The sequence below is a fragment of the Vombatus ursinus genome, unplaced genomic scaffold, assembly GCF_900497805.2.
Source record: "Vombatus ursinus unplaced genomic scaffold, bare-nosed wombat genome assembly UNPS02013185.1, whole genome shotgun sequence".
Classification (NCBI taxonomy): Eukaryota; Metazoa; Chordata; class Mammalia; order Diprotodontia; family Vombatidae; genus Vombatus; species Vombatus ursinus.
In genome coordinates, this window is record NW_020952963.1 from 1 (window position 1) to 21,847 (window position 21,847).

General features: G+C 44.7%; 1 protein-coding gene across 1 annotated transcript; it reads left to right on the forward strand.

The window, feature by feature from the left end:
• The first annotated feature begins 296 nt into the window (after window positions 1–296).
• LOC114040460 (gap junction gamma-2 protein-like) lies at window positions 297–9,000 on the forward strand. Its single transcript, XM_027858572.1, has 2 exons — window positions 297–368; window positions 3,396–9,000. The coding sequence occupies exon 2, from the start codon at window positions 3,416–3,418 to the stop codon at window positions 4,850–4,852; it is 1,437 nt and encodes a 478-aa protein (XP_027714373.1). The 5' UTR covers window positions 297–368; window positions 3,396–3,415; the 3' UTR covers window positions 4,853–9,000.
• Window positions 9,001–21,847: the final 12,847 nt, after the last annotated feature.

Here is a 21,847-nt window from a genome sequence, read left to right on the forward strand (position 1 = left end):
GTGTGTGTGTGTGTGTGTGTGTGTGTGTGTGTGTGTGTGTGTGTGTGATTGGCTAACTGGGTTCGTCTGTTTGTGTCTCTCTGAGTTAGGTGGAAGCTTGGGTCTCGGCTGTCACTTGGCGTCCTTGTCTGTGTCTCTCTGTATATGTATATTCTTCTTCGGGGTTAGCCTGCGCGCATCTCTGAATTTCTGATGAAGCCAAAGAAGTCGGCTGGAGGGACGTGGGAGAGAAGGACAGCCCCTCAGCTCCCTCTATTCACTCACACACATGCACGCACATTGAGTGCAAAGATCTCCTAGGATCCTTGCCTCTTCTCTAGGAACCTTTTTCTCTAAAGGGAGAGCCAGGGATCCGGGCCAAGGATGAGGTAGGAAACTTTCCAAAAAGAGTGAGTGGGTGTGCTATAGGAGACACCTTCGTGGCGCTGGACCGGCTTCAAGACTGGGGGAAGGGCAGGAGGGCCAGGGGGACACAGGATTTAGAATTAGAAGGAGTTTCCTTAGAGATCATCTAGCCCAACTCTCTGTTTATTTTTAAAAAAACGCTTTAATGATTTTTAAAAACCATACTATCTTCTCCCAGTGACTCCCTCATTCCCTCCCTCTCCCTTGTAAGGAGTTAGGAGGGTTAAACAACAACAGTAACAAAAAATCAGCAAATCAGTCATGTCTGAAAATAATGGCCTTATTCCTCATCTGTATACTGCCTTTTTGTACTGAGAGGTGGGAAGCAGGCTTCACCACAGGATCATACCTTAGAGGCTCTCTGGTCCAACCCCGGAAATTTCAGACAAGGAAACTGAATCTGAAAGAGGTCAAATGACTTGCTGAGAGTAACGCAGGTAATATGTATCAAAAACAAGCTTTGAAATCATGCCTTCTTGGCTCCCAGCCCAGTACTCCATACAGTGAACCCCCTAGCCTCCTCAGTCCTCTGAAGCCATGACTGGTCACTGCATTGATTAGAGTTCTGAAGTCTTTCAGAATTATTTTCCTTTACATTATTATGGTCATTGTGAAAATTGTTATCTTGGTTCTGCTTGCTTCTCTTTGCATCAGTTCAAATAACTCTTCCTATTTGTCATTTCTTATGACACAATAATACCCCATTGCATTCATATATCACAAATGATTTAGCCATTCCCCAGTCAATGGACACTAAGGTGGCTCAGTGGATAGGGCACTAGGCCTAGAGTTTGGAGGACTTGAGTTCAAATACAGCCCCAGATACTTACTGGTTCTGTGACCCTGAACAAGTCAATTAACCTCTGTCTGCCTCAGTTTCCTCAACTGGAGATAATAATAGTAGAATTGTTGTGCGGCTCAAAAAAGATGACATTTATAATGCCCTTAACATAGTGCCTGGCACACAGGACACACAAGCATTAATTAATGCTTGTTTCCTTTCCTTTTTCTAGTTCTTTGCTACTATAAAAGTGCTGCTATAAATGTTTTGTTATATGTGGCATCCTCCTTTCCCTTTGTCTTTGTCCTCAGAGTTTATGCCTAGTAGAGATACACCTGGGTCAAAGAGTATATATATTTAGTGACTTTTAATATATAATAATATGTAATTTATATCTAATTTAATATATGTACATTATCTATAATTATACATAATATATAATTTAATGTATAATTAATATATAATAAATTATCTTTATTTCTATCTTTTGTCATACTGATCCAACTCCATTTTAGTTTGTCTGGTTTTTTTGTTTTTTGCTAGGCAGTGGGGTTAAGTGACTTGCCCAGAGTCACACAGCTAGTAAATGTCAAGTGTCTAAGGCCAGATTTGAACTCAGGTCCTCCTGACTCCAGGGCCAGTGCTCTATCCACTGCATCACCTAGCTGCCCCCCAACTCCATTTTAGTGAGGAGGACACTGAGGGTCAGTTAGAAGGAGTGCCTTGGCTACTGTTCACAGAATAGCAGAGTCGGTATTTGAACCCAGATTCTCTAATTTCAAACTATTGCTCTTTTGACTCCACCAGGCTGTCATGCCTTGGTCTGTTCTCCCTCATGTCCCTCCTCTCCCTATCCTCAGAGGCAGAAAGAGAGTCCTGGGCAAATGAGGCCCAGGATGAAGGCTATCTAAATTCTTTTGGCAGAGAGAACTCATGAAGCCTTACCTTCAGCCTCCCCAGGGCCATGGGTTTGATGTTTCTATCCGCTGATGATAACAACTCACAATTCAAGTTTTGAAAAGGTGTTCCTTCTAACTCTTCAGCCTCTAGCCCCTAAGCCTCTACCTTGATCCTCTCTAACCCTTGTAACCCTTAATTCCCTACCTAGGCCCTCAAGAAGACTGGAAGATCAGGGCAGCTAGGTGGCACAGAGAATAGAGCACCAGCCCTGGATTCAGAAGGACCTGAGTTCAAATCCGTCCTCAGCCACATAACACTTACTAGCTGTGTGACCCTGGGCAAGTCACCTAACCCCATTGCCTAGCCAAAAAAATAAAAAAAGTAAGACTGAAAGATCTAGAATCCCCTCCTCAGTTCCAGTTTCCAGCATTCCCAAAAGGTGAAGCTAGCTAGCATTTGGATAAGCATCCCAGGGGACATTCATGACTACCTAGGGGTTCAAAGGGGATGTAAAGAGATCCCTGATGCTCTGGGGCCTCTCAAGTTTGGAAGGAGAGGAAAAGTAGAGCAAGGATGTGGGAAGGGGGTTTGGAGACACCTTGAGGGTGGGGTGAAATTGGAGTTTGGGGAAGGGAGGGGGGTCACCGTGGAAAAGGGATGGTCAAGGGATGAGGTAGAAGTCAAAGGCTGGAGTTTAGGGAGGATGGAATGAAAAAGGTGGTTAGAATCACTGCCCTCCTTTAACAGATTTGAGAGACAGAGGGAGGACTCTGGGATGCTGGGATGGAAGAAGGAGTTGTCCAGGTAGACTGAACTGAAAAAAAAGTGTGACAGAAGGGATCTCAAAACAAATCAGGGAGTGTCAGAGGTAGGAGGGCCTCATCACCAGAAGTATGCAGGCAGAGGCTGGAATGCTATTTATAAGGCATGCTATAATAAATCACATTTCTAGAGCACTTTAAGGTTTATAAAGCATTTCACTCACAATGACCTTGTAAAGTAGATTGGGCAGGTATTATTATCCCCATTCTACAGATGGGGAAACTGAGACTCGTGGGCAGGGGACATGTGGAGTGGACGTGTTCAGCTACACAGCTTGAAAGCCAGGACTCTATTCAGGTCTATTCAATGTAACAGACATTAATTAAACGTCTGCTCTGTGTCAGGCACTGCAGAAAGGCATTCCACATTGTGTAGGAGTGTGGACAACATGCTTTCCAAGGCTCCTTCCAGTTCTGAGGCTCTGCGAATCTCAGGTTTTCTAATTCTTGGCTCTCACGCCTTACCTTCGCCATCTCCCGTCCCACAGGTCCTGACTGATCAGCCCTTATGACAAACATGAGCTGGAGCTTTCTGACGAGGCTGTTGGAGGAGATTCACAACCACTCGACCTTCGTGGGCAAAGTTTGGCTGACGGTGCTGATTGTCTTCCGAATCGTGCTGACCGCGGTGGGCGGCGAGTCCATCTACTCGGACGAGCAGAGCAAATTCACCTGCAACACGCGCCAGCCCGGCTGTGACAACGTCTGCTACGACGCCTTCGCCCCCCTCTCCCATGTGCGCTTCTGGGTCTTCCAGATCGTTGTCATCTCCACGCCCTCCGTCATGTACCTCGGCTATGCCATCCATCGGCTGGCCCGAGCATCCGAAGAGGAGAGGCGCCGGGCCAGGCGCGGGCGTCAGGGTGGCCGCCTGGCCCGCAGGCGTCCGCCAAGGAGGAGGCCACCGCCGCTGCCCCACCCTGGCTGGGCAGACACCCCGAATGGCGGAGAGGAGGAGCCCATGATGGGCCTGGGGGGTGGCGTGGGAGAAGAAGAGGAGGGCGCGGATGGAAGCAGGGAGGACCGGCAGCAGGAAGAAGAAGAGAAGGAAGCACTGGCAGGAGAGAAGGGCAAGGGGTCTCCGGAGGCCGGGCCTGCCAACCAGAAGCACGATGGGAGGCGAAGGATCCAGCAGGAGGGTCTGATGAAGATCTACGTGTTGCAGCTATTGGCTCGGGCCTCCTTTGAGATCTGCTTCCTGGTTGGGCAGTACCTGTTATACGGCTTTGAGGTGCAACCATTCTTCCGCTGTAGCCGGGAGCCCTGCCCTCACACGGTTGACTGCTTCGTGTCTCGGCCCACAGAGAAGACCGTCTTCCTCCTGGTGATGTATGTGGTCAGCTGCCTCTGCCTTATCCTTAATCTCTGTGAGATGGCCCACCTGGGTCTAGGTAGCTTGCAGGATGCAGTGAGGAGCCGCAGGGTCGGGGGCCGGGACCAGGGTTCGGACGGCTATCCTTCACCCCCGCCCCTGCCCCGGCAGCTACCCCATGGCTACCCGTATACTCGCAACATGTCCTGCCCACCTGAGTACAACCTGGTGGTCCGGGCTGAGAGGGCGGCAGCAGCGGGGCGGCTCATGCCCGGTGGACTCCTAGCCCATGAGCAGAACCTGGCCAACGGGGCCCTGCAGGAGCTCCAGCAGCTTCAGGGCCCCGGCTCAGAGGAAAACCTACCACCAGGAGATCTTGATGCCTTCCGAGGAACCCATCGAGCTGAGACCCAGGACCCTGCCAATGGGGTTAGGAGCAACGGATTTCCTGCTTACACATCCCAGGTAGGGCTACCACATTCAAGGACTGACAGCCCGGCCTCAGCGGGCACAATTGTGGAGCAGAACCATGCCGATGGTGCCCAAGGGCGGCAAGGGGCCAAAACCAAATCCAACTCAGAGAAAGGCAGCAGTGTTGGCAGCAAGGATGGCAAGGCATCCGTGTGGATATGAAGACTTTTGGATGGGGGAAGGGGAGAGCCAAGAGCCAACCTCCATACAACCCCCAACCTCTATCCTTCCCCTAGAGTCTCCTTAAACTTAGCCCCAAGATGGGACTTGGTTTTATAACCCAGAAGAACATCAGTGCACAGACTTAGGAGAAAGGAGGAAACATGCTGTGGAAAGAGAATTGATCTTGGAGTCAAGAGATTTAGGTTTGAATACTGGTTATCCTACTTACCAGCTGTGTGACCTTGGGCAAATCATTTCCCTTATCTGAGCCTCAGTTTCCATCTCTGTAAAATGAGGGAGTTGGACTAGCCATAACCTTCTGTGACTGTGATTTAAACCACGTGGTTGGCAATTCAACTTGCCTTCCCTTCTTTGGGCTTTGGGGGTGGGGAAGTTGGGGAATACCAAAAATCGAGGATCTGAGGTGAGGCAATGGAGTTCAAATTTAAGGCTCATGACCCATTATCATCATTATTTTCTTGTAGAAGATGTACCTTTTCTAAAGATAGCAACAGAAGCCCTTTAACAGATATTATGATCTAGTGAAAAAGACACTTGACCTCCTCTATCCAATGGAAAACAGGGCTGGCCTCTGAGCTCTCTTCTGGGTCTAACCTTCTCTGATTCTACGTGTCGCTTGTGCTCTGGGGGAAATCATGGGGGTTAGAATCCACTGGGTTGGCTGGATCCCTAAGACTATTAATGAGGGAGCCTGAGTTTGGAAATGGGAAAGATGCCTCTGAGACACCCTGGTGTAATGAAAAGCACAATAACTTTGGAGGCAGGAGATTGGGGTTTAGATTCCAACTCTGCTACTGGAAGCTGTCTAAAGTCCCGTCTGGCTCAACTCATGGGATCCTCTGTTTTGTGGGTGAAGGGGAAAGAGTCATTTAGTGCCCTGGGATTCAGTGATCACACGGTCCTTGTGCCAAGAGCTGGGGTGGAAGATCATCCCCAAAGCCAGCAGTATACTGCAGGGTATTATCTCTCTGGCCTTGGTTCTGTCTCTCCCTGGCTGTTAGTTGCCATGTGATCAGGGAAGGCAGACGTTTCAATCTTTACCTGAGCCAGGCAACTAAAAAGATAAAGAATCCCTCCCTTTGCCCTTTCCCCCTGAAAAGAGCCACAGAATGTATCCCAAAGTCAAATACACATGATTGATTTATGTGGTGGGGATTGTGGACTCTGGGTGCCATCCTTCCATTGGGCAGCTAATTGATAATTGATCTTACCTGTTCACCATATCACCATGTGTTTGTACAGTCTTAACAGCCTCTCCCTGGTCCCATTAATTGTGCAAAGGTAATTCTTGCCCTGACTAGCATGTGTTAGAGGTTTGTCTAAGCATGGGAAGCCCTGAGGAAGGAATTACAAAGGGCCCCTACCTGGGAAGAGGTAAGTTCTTTCCTTATCCTCATCCTGGTTCCTTCTCAAAGCACCAAGACACCTCAAGTGCCATCACTCTTTGGGGAGAACAAAATTCACTGGGGTTCACCAACTCCCAACCCTACTGTGGTCCAAGGGATAATAGTTGTTGAGTATAATGAGGACCTACCTGGTATCATCCTCATTCTCTCTCCTGCTTCCTCTGGGATCCCAGCAGGTATCAGGGTCCAAGCTGGGGGAGAGAGGGAGGAGACAGTTATGCCAAAGAGAAGGAAATTAAAATGGTGATGAGAGCATGGCTTCTAGAGACCCTCAGGAGCTAAGAAGTTTCAGTAGTAACTCCAACAGATTTCTTTTTGTATTCAGAGCCCATGTGGCTGTGACATAAAGCCAAAGCAATACTCAGAATAGCCTCTCCCCAAGGCTGTCCCTACCAATAGATAGAGGAGAGGGGTTTGCCTGCACAGTATAATTTGAAGGACACTTCCTCTGACTACCTGTCACGGTGTCTGAAAGTCCACCATTATCATTTTAGTCCTTTGAGGTTTAAAAGCTCCCTAGTCTTCCAGAAGCCACTGCTGAAATCTAAATACCTCTGGAAAGCAAGACACTTTATACATATAAGTTGCATATTCGTTACCAGCTAATGCCTTAGTGGGGATTAGTTGACAACTAGTTAAGAACAAGTGCTTATGTTACTATGGGTGTAAGAGATGGAACGGAGTTTCCAAAGGATGGAGGAAGGTGATGAAACAGAAAGTGGAAGGAGGTAGGGGTGGCAGGGGTGGAGGGGACTGGCCTGGGCTCCCCTGAACCTGGGCTCAAGTTGTTGCCAGCTGTTCCACTGACTGGTTGTGTGATCATAGGCCAATCATTTCCATCTTTGGACTCAGTTTTTTCATCTATAAAATGGAAGAGTTCAACTGAATGATTATTAGGGTTTCTTCCAGCGCTGACATTCCACATTCACTATTCAAGGTCTTTTTTCAGCTTGAATATTCTATGAGTCTTGGAAGTAGGAAGCAAATATTCCCTCCCCAGTGGGAGGGGAGAATGGACAGTCTTGGGAGAGAAAGATTGAGAATAGGAGTAAGAAGAGGATTTGGAGGAGTACTGGCATCATGTCAGGGGGTCCCTGGTGCAGAGATGCTCAGAGGGTGATTCTAGGGATGCCAGAGTTCTTCCTCCTCCCATGGGGAAAGGGCTGAGATTACCTCCAAATCCCATGTTTCCTCATGCCTAGCCAATCATACTGTTGAAAGGAAGAAGGAAGGTTCCAGTAAAAAGGAACACACTCAATAAGCAGGATCCTGGCTTACAGGAGACATGTTTGATAGGCGGTAGGGGACAACTCTTAATTATTATCAAAATCAACCCAGAATTCTGCCTCCCTAGAGCTATCCTAGGGTACCACTCTCTGAGCATGGCATCTCCTCTCTCCTCGTATACCCAGAAAAGTGACCTTCTAGTCCTAGGTCCTTCTAGTGACCAGGGCCAAGTTCACATCTCAGAGAGACACAAAGTCAGGCCTGTGGGCATTGAGTAAGACTAAGGAGGTGGGCTCTAGGGACACACTCCTTGTGTGGAGGCCTAACCCTTCCCATCACTCCTAGGCACGAGGTGGCCTAGAATACCCCAAGCTGACCCATCTACTCTTTGCCCATTGCTTCAGAACTTCTGCTTCAAGGGCAAATTATCTGGTGGGAGGAGGTGGCAGAGAGGCCAAGATGGAAGAAGGGGGGAAGCTACTTTGGATTCACTGGGAATAGCCTGGTCTGACCTTATCCTATTCCCTATTCTAGCCCCTGCTGACTTGTTCTGATATTAGCCTGAGACGAGACAAGCCACTGGAGAAAGGGAAGTCTGTTGCCAATCCACTTGTTTGTATTATCTGTATGGCAGGATGGGGAAGCATAGGACCAAAAGCAGGACCATATCAGACTCCACTCTACTTCTTTCTTACCCTAGGGGTACTTCAAGCATCCCCATGCTGGACACCATCCAGACTGGACAAGGACACTAGACCCTGTCCTCTCTCTTGCTTCTTCATTAGCATGGCAAACTGGAAAGAATGTAAGAGCAAATAACACAATGTCAGAGCTGGAGGGGACCTTAGGGATCAACCATTTTATTGAGGCAGACACTGAGGCCCAGAGAGGAAAGTGACTTGACCTAGCATCTAGGTCTCCCATCCTAGGTTTCCTGGCACTACAACCTGATTTCTCAGCTGCCAGACCAATAATTTTGAGGTCCAGGTGGTTTCCCAGGTCATCCATACTCTCAGATTTTTGAAAAATTAGGTTTGGGGAGTAGAGGAATGAGGTAGAGTTTCAGAGTAGTTATCCCCTTGTTTAAGACCCTGGTATGTTCATTGTGGACACCTTTGACTTCCTTTTCCCTGAGCCCCATTGACTTTCCATCCCCCTGAGAAATACTTGAAGTCTTCATAAGCGTCAGGGCCAGCCGAAGAGCTAGCCAATGAGTTCCGTTTCTGTTCCTGAACTAACTCACCTTTGCATCTGGGACTGCCAATATGGGCTGAGAAACCTGATTCTTAGGATAGGAGAATCAGGGGCAGGGAGCCATGGGGCCCCTCCCTTTAGTCCTATCTCTCCATGCCATCACCAAGCCAGCCCCACTACACCATGGGAGATGCAGGTTCCAATACTAATAGAATGAAATAAATAAATAAAATAAAACTCGACTTTTGTTTACAACCTCCTGTGTGTGCTACCAAGTGTTTATTTTTATTTCAGCCATCAGTAAAACTTTGCTTACCTCCCATTTGCCCAGGCCTGGACTAGACTTTACGTTCAAGACTTGACAGGCAAAGAAAGTACTATAACTGTCCTTTGATGCTCACAGTCTAGTTGGGGAATCAACACATCTGTGAAACACATGACAATACAAGATGGAACATAGCCAAGTAATACTAAATTCTGTGGTTTACTCGCTCACTCATTTACTCATTCAGTCTCTCATTCATTTACTCCTTCACTGTCATTCAATCATACATTCATTCTCATTCATTCATCATTATCGAGCCCCATGTTCAGAGCTCAATGTCTTTGTAGTAGAAAAGATATAAAGATATCTAATCATCATTAAGGAACACATGGACTCTTGCCCTCATGGAGCTCATTAAGGGAATATAACAAAAAGTAACCTATATGAAAAAAATTGTAAACAAAAAAATTATAAAAATTTTATTAAGAATACTGAAAAACTGGAAATAATCAACATATCCATTGATTGGAGAATGGCTTGATCAATTTTGGCGTAGCAAAGTAATGGAACATTTTTATATCACAAACAAATCAAGATCAACTATATGGCCTTTAAGATCCTTTCTAGGGGGAAGCTAGGTGGTGAAGTGGATAGAGCACTGGCCCTGGAGTCAGGAGAACCTGAGTTCAAATCTGGCTTCAGACACTTTACACTCACTAGCTGTGTGTGACTCTGGGCAAGTCACTTAATGCCAATTGCCTCACCAAAAACAAACAAACAAACAAAAAAAAGATCCCATCTAACTTTGAAATTCCATGACTCTGAAACATAAACCGTGTGAAAACATATGTAAAGTGATGTGTGGGAAAGAAAGTGGAATTTAAACAACATACACTTTGACCATGACCACATGAAAATAATTTAAATACATTTAATAAAAAATAAAATAATTAAAAATAACAGCAACAAAGCTTTCTAAATGCCTTTGCAATGGCAAGATATAGATGGAGAAATGAGAGTGGAGGATCATTTCCCCTAAAATCTCCTTATTAATCTTAATCCCCTAAAATCAAAGAGTTACCCTGGAAACTCTGATTCTCCAGTCATCGCGCTCACTGAACAATGTTCCAGATAAATTTTTTTTGGTGACTGCATGAGGTCTTAATTGTAAAGATCCCTCCTACTTTAACAAAGGTCAGTTAAAGAATCAGATAGTGGAAGGTATAAAGCCTGGAAAAGAAAAGACATGATCATTGTCTTCAAATACTTGAAGGGATGTGATATAGAAGAGTCATTACACTTATTCCCTTATTAGATTGTAAGCTCCTCAAGGGCAGGTGCTGTCTTTTGCCTCTTTTTGTATCCCTAGCACTTAGCACAGTGCGGGCACCTAGTAGGCTCTTAATAAATGTTTGTCTATTGATTGATTGTTCTATTTGGTGCTGGAGACACTGTGCTAAGCGTTATACAGAAACAAGAGAGCCTCTCTTCTCAAGAAGCTATAACCTTATCGTGGAAAAGAGGTCATGGGCCAACACGGGACTTTCTCTTAATTGGCTATGCATATTTGTTTCAAGTATCTTGGTTTTCCTTTTTTTCTTTCTCAATGGGTTGGGGATGATGGGAGGGAGAAAAATATGTTTATTCATTGAAGAAATAAAGAATAAGTAGACAAATAAAAAGAAATCAAGAAAGGACCCAAAGCAAACAAGTTCCTTTGGTTATTTGTCATTTCATCAAACTGTGATCTCCACTAAAGTCTTCTTTTGGTGCCTCCTTGTGGTGTAGAGGTGACCCTGGATTTTTAAAGGCTGTACTAATTAGGTGCAAGCTCCAACTGGTCCCATCAAATTGGGAAGCTTCTTACAGAATCCTGACAGTAGACTGGTGGGTGGGTGGGAGGGTAGGGCTGTGGTCTGTGATCCTGGGATCAGCCTGGCTAAGTTCAGAAAGGTTTAGCCAGTTGGTGATTATTTTTTAAACACAATTTTTGAACACAAGAAGTATCAAAATATAGATCATTCAAACTGTATGGGTTTCATTTGGGATTTCTATCTTTATTGTCCATTATATGTACATTTGTGGTTGTTCAGAGTATTATTAAGTTTCCAATTTTAAAAAATACTTAAAAAAAAAGGAAAAGGAACATTCCAGGCAGAAATGGACTTCCCCTCTTACCCCCAACCCCCACTCTTCATCCTCTAGCTCCATTCAGTTATGTCCTCCATTGGAACAATGGGTCATTAAGGTGGCAGAGTTCAATAGAGGTCAGAAAAGCTTATCCTCTCTAGGGGACCACCAACACAGCCTGGCAGACCTGACCTGGCTCCCTTCTTCCTCCCCCTCTGGACAAAGGACAGAGGAAGAAAAGATCAAAACAGGAGAAGAATCATTTCCTTCTAAAGCTTCACACCCTTCCATGGCTCCAGACTGAATTCTAAACCTGGTCATAAACTGATTCCTAAACTTTGCTCACTAGGGTATCTGGGGTGGTTCATACTAGCACTTGAAGAGTGAGTGTCCATGGGTCTGTGGGATGGCCCTGTCCCGAGCTCTTCTCCAAGTGATTTTGACACCTCTGCTCCTTCACCAATCACGGCCAGGGCTCAGACTCCTCCTAGGTAGTATTAACACCTATTAACCCAGGCCTACTCATATCGAGAGGTTCTGAGAGGTGGGAGAAAAGGAATTTAAGTCTTATCCTGGCCCCGACCATTCCTCAACATGAATCTATCTCCAGTCACAGCCAGAATTCCTAGCTCCAATCTAAACCTTATGCTAACCCCAACTTTAGCCCTAACCCAAACTCCAGAGCCATCTTTAATCCTAAGTGAACCTAGGGTCTTGTGCAAGAAATGTTTACTAATATATTTGTGTCTCAGCTTTGCTACTAAGTACTAGACTGGGAATTAAGAGGAACCTGGATTTAAATTCCATTTCTGACACCTATTATTTGCATGACCATGGGCACACAGACCAAAGTTTTTGACTGATCTGTCCCTGCAGGGGATTCTTTATAAAGAATGCCTCTTGCCGGGCAGCTAGGTGGTGAAGTGAATAGAGCTCTGGCCTTGGAGTCAGGAGGACCTGAGTTCAAATCCAGCCTCAGACACTTCACACTTACTAGCTGTGTGACTTGCTGGGCAAGTCACTTAACCCCAATCGCCTCACCAAAAAGCAAAAAAAAAAAAAAAAAAGCCTCTTGCCCATGTGATGTTTGACGACTCTCTCTCGGTTTGGCTCCACTGACAGCATGGAGTGACCTTCAGGAAAGGCCTCCAGCACATTGGGTGGAACCTCCGTGGTGAATTCTGGGGTTGGAGTCACATAGGATAGTTAGGCATGGTTAAATTACAATCTGTTTGATTGGCAATCAATAAGAAAATGGATCCACTTGAGTGTTTGAGGTTATAGGCAAGTAATTTCACTTCTCTAGGCCCAAGCTATATAAAATAGGGATAATAATATCTGTAGCACTGACCTGACAGGGTTGTTGTGGTAGTTAAATGAGATAATGTACACAGAGAACACTGCCAATCTTACGGTACCATCCAAACGTAAACTGTTGTTAGTATTGTCTGTGCAACTTTGGCAAAGTCACTTGGCCTTAATTCCTTTATGGTTAAATGAAGGAATTTGATTAGAAGATTTCTGTAGTCCCTTTGAACTTTGAATCCTATGACCTTAAAGCAAGTAAAAAATGGAAGCAATCAAGGAGAAGAAGTGGTCATTGAGATCCATTCACCAGGCCAGGGGGAAAATGAACAAAGTCTAGGTTCAGTAGAGCTCATAACCCAAGAAAATGGGCAGATCCTCAAGATCCTAGGAAATTGAGGGCCTGGGGTAGGAAGGGTGCAGTCACTGGTGAAAGCTTGAGGTTAATCTCTGGCTCTCATAGCAAAGGATCTCTCTAGTTTCCAGCAGAAGAGCTGGTACCTAGGAAAGTGAGGCCGAAAGTCTGGGGCATTATCCTTCTTAGATGTCTTCTCCACCATGCCCTCCATGCCTTGACCATTCTTACACTAGGAGCAACTTCTGCTCATTTCAAGATCTTTAGCAGTCTGGGGATGTACCTCTGCGTTGACGCACTGCAAAGGGGTTGGGGACACAGCAACCTGAGAACAAAGGCCCAGGAAGGAAGGAGACTTCAGCTCTTTCAGAAAGTGGGAAGGCCAGGGGAAAAAAAGGCTAGGAATGTTATATAAAGAAAGACATAGCTTGGCTCTTGACTAGTTTGAATCCCCTAATAACCCAGGAGAACATGGACCTGGGGTCTGGGGAGGGGCTGCTGCTTTCAAATTTCCCTTCCCAGTTAGGGGATCTCACACCTGTCCTAGGATGATTAAGGCCAGGAGAGAGGGAGAGACAGGAGGTGAAAGGTGGAGAGTTGGGTATTAGAGCACAATCAGAAGGGAGTGAGACGTTCATTGTAATCCATTTCCATCCACTGAGCCAATTTTCCTTGTGCTCATAGGAGAAATATTTCATAGTCTGCTGCCATGGCATGTGTGTGTGTGGGTGGTGGTAACAGAGACACCCCCAGAGTGGAGAGAGCTTTCCTCTTCTTTGGGCTCCAGGATTGGGCTGAGGGGGTGGGACTGGTGACTAAGAGGAGAATAACAGGAAAAAAAGGCCCCATGGTAGCAGCTCCAGGAAAACCCTAGTCAGCCTTACAGAGACCTGTGTCCTCTCCAACGGCTGCATTTCCATCCCTCCTCCTCCTCAGTTGTCCCACAGCCCAGCTTTCTAAAGTAAACATAGGAGGAGGAGGAGATGACAATAGGGGGTGAAAATAAGTCATCTGGGTGTCCAGTTTCATGCTGAAGCTTGGGCTCCAAACCTAAAGCTCAACGAACAGTGAATTGCAAGTTGGCAAAGGGCTGCAAACCGTTTGATTTGAAAATTCAAATCCTATAGACAAAATGGAAATGTAGGGGCTAGATATTGGTACAGTTAGGTGGATTAGGGAATGGCTAAACAATTGGACCCACAGAGTACTGAAGTAATCTGGATGCCAGTCTCTAGTAGAGGACCCCATGATTGAGTCCGTACTTGCCAGCATCTCTATCAATAACTTGAAAGCATAGATGGCAAAGGACAAGATGCCTCTCCCAGGTAAAGCTCATCACCATGCTGGTAACTCCAGCCTTGAGTGATGATACCACCTCCTTCAGCCTTTTCTCCCCTCTGATTGGAGGACTGGAGGATGGAATACCAAGTTCTTTCTAATGCCTTCCTTAATAAAGGACAGAAGCTAAACTCTCAGCTCACTGTCTGGTACTCTGGCTGGTTCCACCTCTACAAACCAGGTACTCCCTGGTGCCCTGTCCTCATCTTTCTTGCCTCCTTCTGTATTGTCTTGTTTCCCTCCTCAGATTGTAAGCTTCCTGAGAGCAGGGACTGTCTTTCTTTTTATTGATTTTATCCCAACCACTTAGCACAACGCCTAGCACACGGTAGGCACTTAATGAATGTTTAGTGGGTTAGATCGACTAGATGGCGTGCTTATTGAATTTAAGAAATACACAGAAGGGGCAGCTAGGTGGATAGAGTGGATAGAGCACCAGCGCTGGAGTCAGAAGCACCTGAGTTCAAATCCAGCCTTAGACCAGACACTTGACACTTAGCAACTGTGTGACCCTGGGCAAGTTACTTAACTCCAAGTGCCTCACCAAAAATAAATAAATAAATAAAAAGAAAAAAAAGAAATACATGGAATCACAGAAGGAACTTCAGACGTGCTCTGGTCAAAATTGTGCCTAAATAGGAATCCCTTCTACGCTAATTTTTGCTTGAAAACCTTCAATGAGGCTGTTTATCACCATCATCACTAACACCATTGTCATTATGAGGATAAACTTACTACCTCCTGAGGCAATTCATTCAAATTTTCGATCGCTTTAATTATGAAGTTAGAAAGGGTTTTTTTTCTTATATCAAGCCTAAATTTACTTTTTTTTTCATTACAACTTCCATCCACTGCCCTAATTCTTCTCTCTAGGGTCAAGCAGAATAAATCTAATGTTTCTACATGACAACCCATAGAACTAGAAAGGATATTTAATACGTTGGGTGATAGAATAAGTATCCAAAAATGTTTTGTTGTCATTCAGTCATATCAGTCATGTCTGACTCTTCATGAACCCATTTGGGGTTTTCTTGGCAAAGATATGGGAATGGTTTGCTATTTCTTTCTCTAGCTCATTTGACAGATGAGGAAACTGAGGCCAACAGGGTTAAGGGACTTGCCCAGAGTCACACAGCTAGTAAGTGCCTGCGGCAGGATTTGAATTCAGGAGGATAAGTCTTCCAGATTCCCAGTCCAGTGCTCTATCCACTGCACCACCTAGCTGCCCCCTTTGTACAAGATGCATCCAAAAATATATCAACCAGCTAAAATGATTAGTTCAGTCCAGTGAAATGAAATTTAATGAAGACAAATGGAAATTACTACAACTAAGTTAAAAACATTAATTGTATGGTCTTAGAATGGGGGAGGGGTATGGTGTAGACATGGCAAGACACAGCTCTGTGTGACAAAGATATAGGATTTTAGGAGTCAATGGAGGGACATGACCAAAAAACAGCCAGTATGGTTTTAGGTTACATAAATAGAAGCAAACCATTCAGAGGAAGAGAGGAGATAGATAGTCTCACTGTCTTCTGCCCTGGTTGGACCATATCTGGAGCATGTTCAGTTATGGGTGCTATGTTTAGGAAGGATGTTTGACAGGTTGGAGCAGATCCAAAGGAGGGTGACCAGAATATTTAGAGGACTGGAGGCCATGTTATATTGTTATTCATCCTTCACTCTTGAAGAAGACCAATGACATCACAAGGGTGATGTCTTGACTTGCACATGAATTGGATTTAAGAGGATCATTTGAAGGAACTAGGGATGTTTATCCTGGAGATGAGAAGACTTGCTGGATATAATTGCTGTCTTCAACTACCGAAGGGCTGTGTTGTGGAAGAGAGATTAGACGTGTTCTTCTGGGTCCCAGGCAGTATAATTTAGAGTAACAAGGGGAAGTCTTAGAAAGGGAAATTTCATGGAATCATAGACTTAGAAATGGAAGAGACCTTATCAGTCCCCTAGTCCAACTTCTTTATTTTACAGATAAAGAAATTGAGGTGCCAGAGGTTAATAAGCAACTTGCTGGTTTCACGTCAATATAAATAGTCATTGGATCAGTCAGCTGTTTAGAGGAGCAGTGAGCTTCCCCACTCACTAGCTAGGGAGCTTCCCATCATCAGAGGTCCTCTGCAAAGGTTGGAATCAATCTCTTGGGCAAGGGGAGTATTCCATATTCAGTACTGCCAAGGCCTCACTACTAACTCACATCTTGACCCCTTGCAACAAGGCTTCCAACCCCAACACTTTTCTGAAACTGCTTTCTAAAAGGTTACCCCTTAAATTTTAAATTTGAGGGTCTGTAGTCATCTCCTAACTGGTCTTCCCACTTCTAGGTTATCCTGTCTCCAATTCATCCTCTTATCCAGGTGCCAAAATAGTCTTCCTACTCTATGGATCTGATTATGTATGCGACTCCCTTCCTCAAAAACCTTCAGTGGCTCCTGGATTCCCTATATGATAAGATAGAGTTCCTCCCTTCTTTCAGTAGAGGGATGGGGGACTATAGGTGTAGAATAGTGCATATACTATCATTTTGTTAACTGGTTTCGTATAATTTGTTGTTGTTTCAAGGGCTCATTTGGGTTGTTTTTGGAGGGATATATCTGGAAATGACTATGATGTAAAATCAGAAGGAATCAATAAAACATATTTTTAAAAAGAAAATACAAATTCCTTAGCTCAGCATGTAAAGCCCTATACAATCTATTTCCCACCACCTTTCCAACTTCATTTCAAGCTATTCTTTCCATGTTTCAGCCAAACTGGACTACTAGCTGTTCTCCAAACTTGACATTCCTTCTTCTGCCTTCATGCATTTCCATAAGTAGCCTCCATGCCTGAAATATATTCCCTTTTCAACTCTGCAACAGAATTCTTATCTTCTTCAAAACACAGCCCCAGGTGTCACCTTCTTTTTGAAACTTTCCCTGATCCTCTCTTCAAATTACCTCGTATTTCTTTATCTCCTGGAGGGAAGGGGCTGCTTCAGTTTTGTCTCCAGCATATAGCTGAGTGCAGTAATGGAACATAAGGAATGTTTGTCAAATTGAATCAGATCAATGTTGGGAGAAGGGATGCTTTTTTTAGATGTGGCTTGGCCTGAATGACCTCTGAGTTGCTTTCCTGGATCTGACATTTTAGTGTTCTATGATTCTAATTCATATGAATTCGCCCAAATTCCATGGGTACTTAGCGACTCTTTTATCTAGTGCTGTTGTGCAGTCATTTCAGTCACGTACTACTCTTCATGACCCCATTTGGGGATACTGGGATGGTTTGCTATTTCCTTCCAGCTCATTTTATTTTTTTTACAGATGAGGGTTAAGTGATTTGCCCAGGGTCGCACAACTAGTGTCTGAGGCAGGACTTGAATTCAGTAAGAGTAATCGTCCTGATTGCAAGCCCAGTGCTCTATCCACTGCGCCATTAGCTGCCCGCATGGGTCACTGGACACATTTCAAATACCTACAAGCTTGATGATTATAGGTAGTCCAAAAACTAATGCTTCACATTTGGCTTTAATTCACCACTCCTCCACTACCACCCCACTGGGAGTAGAAGCAGCCTATATAAGATCAAAGGCCATTTAAAAGTTTTTGTTTGCTTCATGGATTGACCTCACTAAATAATTAATCTCTTAGTGTCCATACTATTGGTAATGAATCTCTGTCCCTGGGTTGGATTTGGACAGCATACTTTAAGCATGGTAGAGCTTGCCAGATTTAAACTCTGATGGCCTCTGAAAAACTCGGTTACATCTGTGTTACAGTGAGGTACCAGATTAGGGTTTTGTACAAGAAATTCTGCTGTTTGGGGAAAGAAAGCTGCTGGGTAGGGAGAAGGGGTGCTACTGGTTTAATGGGTAGTTTAATCAAGCTTTGGAAGATAATATGGTAATAACATTTACAGTTACTTTTAACCCTAAGAAAGGCTTCTCAAACCTTTCATGTATGGGGAGTACCTTTAACAGGCTCATTGTTTAATATTACTTTACTGCTTAGAATGGGGGCCATCTCCAGTCATTCTGATCCATATCTGGCCACTGGACCCAGATGACTCCGGAGGAGAAAGTGAGGCTGGTGACTTTGCACAGCCCTTCCTCACTTAAATCCAATTGCCTTGCAAGTCATGGCATCACCTTCCTGATGTCATGGTCCTTGTCGAGAACAAAGGACAAGCCACAACAACCAGTGCTGTGGAATACAAGAGAAGAAAACAGGCCCAACCTGTGGGCGTTTATGGCCAAGCTGTGGAAGCAGGGATGCTTCTGAAACAGAATCTTTCCATAAAGTGTGTAATCTGTAAGTGATCTCCCTCCCCTGCCCCCTTAGAGCACTTGGGTTCTGTTCACCCAATTTTCATTAGCTATCCCATTTTATGCTGTCTGCATGGTATCCCATATGCGCCATCTTCCTAAATAGGCTGGGCCTGCTTTGGAGACAGATGCTGGGTGTCCTCCTTGCTCCCACAAAGTATATTCAGGGGATGGTGAGACAAGGGGGCGGCTGTGGTGCACAAACATCAAGCCTGGAATTTGAGGCCCTGGAGTATCACTACTCACCACCTAAGTGACCTTGGGCAAGTTATTTCTCCTTTCTGGCTTTCTGGCCTCAATTGACTGTTCTGCAAAATGGAGGGGTTGGAGGATGACCCTTACAGTTTCTCCCAACTCCAAATCCTCTCATCTACCAGGCACTCAGTCCTAGACTAATGTAACTCTCTCATCAAGGCCCCAAAAGTATAAAGTTTTTAGGAGTCATTTCACTTGACCTCAACCACTGGAAGAAATTTTCCACTGAAGAGCACCTGATCACCTCTTTCAAGCAGATTGGCCACAACCAATTGATCAACAAGCATTGGTTAATCTCTTACTATGTGCCTGGCACAGTGCTATATACTGGAGATAATTTTTTTTTTTTTTTTTTGTGAGGCAATGGGGATTAAGTGACTGCCCAGGGTCACACAGCTAGTGAGTGTTACGTGTCTGGGGCTGGATTTGAACTCAGGTCCTCCTGACTCCAAGGCCAGAGCTCTGTCCACTGCACCACCCAGCTGCCCCAATAATTTTTTTTTTAAAGTGAAAACAGTACTTGCCCTCAAGGAGCTTATATTCTAATGAGGAGCCTACTTATCAGAGGAAGGTTTTATGAAAAGCATTTTTTTAAAAAAACTATATATTCTGTAACAAATAACTTACCTAGATTCTCAAAGATCAAAGAAGCTTAGATTTCAAGCTGGAAGAGACCCTCTTAGAGGCCTCCAGGTCTAAACCTCTCATTTTACAGATGAGGAAACTGAGGCAGAAGAGAGGTTAAGCCACTTGTCCAGGCTCACACACTTAGTAAATGTCCAGTTCCCTATCCTCTACAGCATACTGTGGTGAGCCTTTCTCAATGTCTGTTAGAATTCCGGTGCAAAAAGCATTAGACTTGGAAGAAATCTTAGAAATCATCTAGTTCACCTCCCTCATTTTACAGAAGAGAAAACTGAGGCCCAGTGAGGGGAAATGCCTCGCCTAAGGTTACCTAGCCAGGAAATAGCAGAGCCAGGGTTTGGATCTGGATCTTCTAATTCCAAATCTGTACAGTGGCCCATACCTGCTGCTCCAGCTTCTGGACTAAAGGGGGTCTCTTTCCCTACACTGCTCTTTCCTCGGGCAGCCAAGTGGAAGGAGGCCCTCGGGGGTGTTGGAGGACCCCAGTCTAAGCTCCTCCATACCTGTACAGGCAAGTCACTTCCTTCTCTGGGCTTCAGTTTCCTCCATAAAGTGATAATAATACGTGTACTCCCCACCGTACAAGGTTGTGAGGAAGAAAGAGCTTTGAACATCTGCAGAAGTGCAAGCTATGATTATTTTTATAGGCAGAGTATCTTTCTGCTACTTTTACAGAGGGACTCACCCACTTCCTTTATAGGAGTATAGATTTATAGCTGGGAGGGACCTCCTGTTGCATACCCCTTCATTTTACAAATGAGGAGAAAGGAAATTGAGGCCAAGGGAGTTAAAATGACCAACATTAGATCACACAGGCAGTTAGTGATAGGGCCAGGATTGGAACCCAAGTCCCCTGACTCCAGATGGAAGGCTCTGTCCACATGGCTGCTCATTCAGCAGCAGAACATACACACATATATAACAATACATACATGTACTATACATGTTTATATATATAGACACACAGACACGCACATACATTCATACACACACACATATAAATGTTGTTCAATCATTTCAGTTGTGTCCGACTTTTCATGACGTCATTTGGGGTTTTCTTGGCAAAGCTACTGGAGTGACTTGCCACTTCCTTCTCCAGCTCATTTTTCAGATGAGGAAACTGAGACAAAGAGGGTTCAATGACTTGCCCAGGGTCATATCGCTAGTAAGCGTCTGAGTCCAAGTTTGAACTCAGGAAGCTGAATCTTCCTAACTCCAGGTCTGGTGCTCTATCCACTGTGCCACCTAGCTGCCCATATATTATACGGACACACACACACAACATATATTCATATATACATATAAACACATACATATATATACATGTATGTATGTTTATAGATATGTTTATATGTATAAGTATATGCTGAGGTATATATACACAGAAACACATGTATATACACATTTCTGTATATATAATATATATATACCAATATATACATGCATACATATATATATATATACATGCATCTCTCTTTCTCTCTCTCTCTTTCTCACTCACTATCCCAGCTTCCAGAGGGAGAGATGGATGAATAGATACTTAGATATGTCTGTGGAAACTGGTGTACTATGTGGATATATATGTGTGTGTATATATACATATATTTACATACTATATCTGGATGCATCTCTATGCATACACGCCTGTGTGTGTGTGTGTGTGTGTGTGTGCTCCCTTGGACTTCGATCTCTCCTTTCTCCCTCTGCCGCTGCCTGGGGAAGGGGATGTCACAGATGCAGAACTCCCTCCAGATGTCCTTGTTGTATAGCCAAGTCCAAGTCACGCTTTGTCACAAGCCCTCAGGGCTTTACCCTCTTCTTCCTTAGAACCGCCAGTCTCCTAGCACTGTTGTATGCGATTGCTTCACAAACCTTAAGATGTTTTGTGAACATGAAGTATTGAATGGCTGTAATGGTCGGTGTGTGTGTTCTGGCCTAAGCCAGGAGCAGTCTTTCTGCGCCAACTCCTATAGGAAGCCTTCCCTCATGTCCCGTTATTAGCACTTTCACTCTCCTGAAATCACTTCAAATTGTTTTGAACAAACTTTGTATTTATTTACTTGTGAACATGTTATATGTGCCCCCCCCCAGCAGGTTATAAGCCACTTGAGGGCAGGGACCTTTGGGGGCCAGAGGATAGCCTTAGTTGATAGTATAGTGACTTGCACACAGCAAATGCTTTACAATGTTTACTGACTTGAATAACAATAACAGCTAATATTTATATAGTGCTTGATTAGATGGATAACTGGGCACCCAGGTGGTGGAGTGGATACAGCGCCAGGCTTGCAGTCAGTAAGACTCATCTTGAGTTCAAATCCGGCCTCAGATACTTACCAACTGTGTAACCCTGGGAAAGTCACTTAACACTGTTTGTCTCAGTTTCCTCATGTGTAAAACGAGCTGGAAAAAGAAATAGCAAGTCACTCCAGTATTTTTGCCAGGAAAACCCCAACTGCGGTCACAAAGAGTCAGAAAAGACTGAACAACAAAAATATAGTGCCCACTATATGCCAGGTATTTTGCTAAG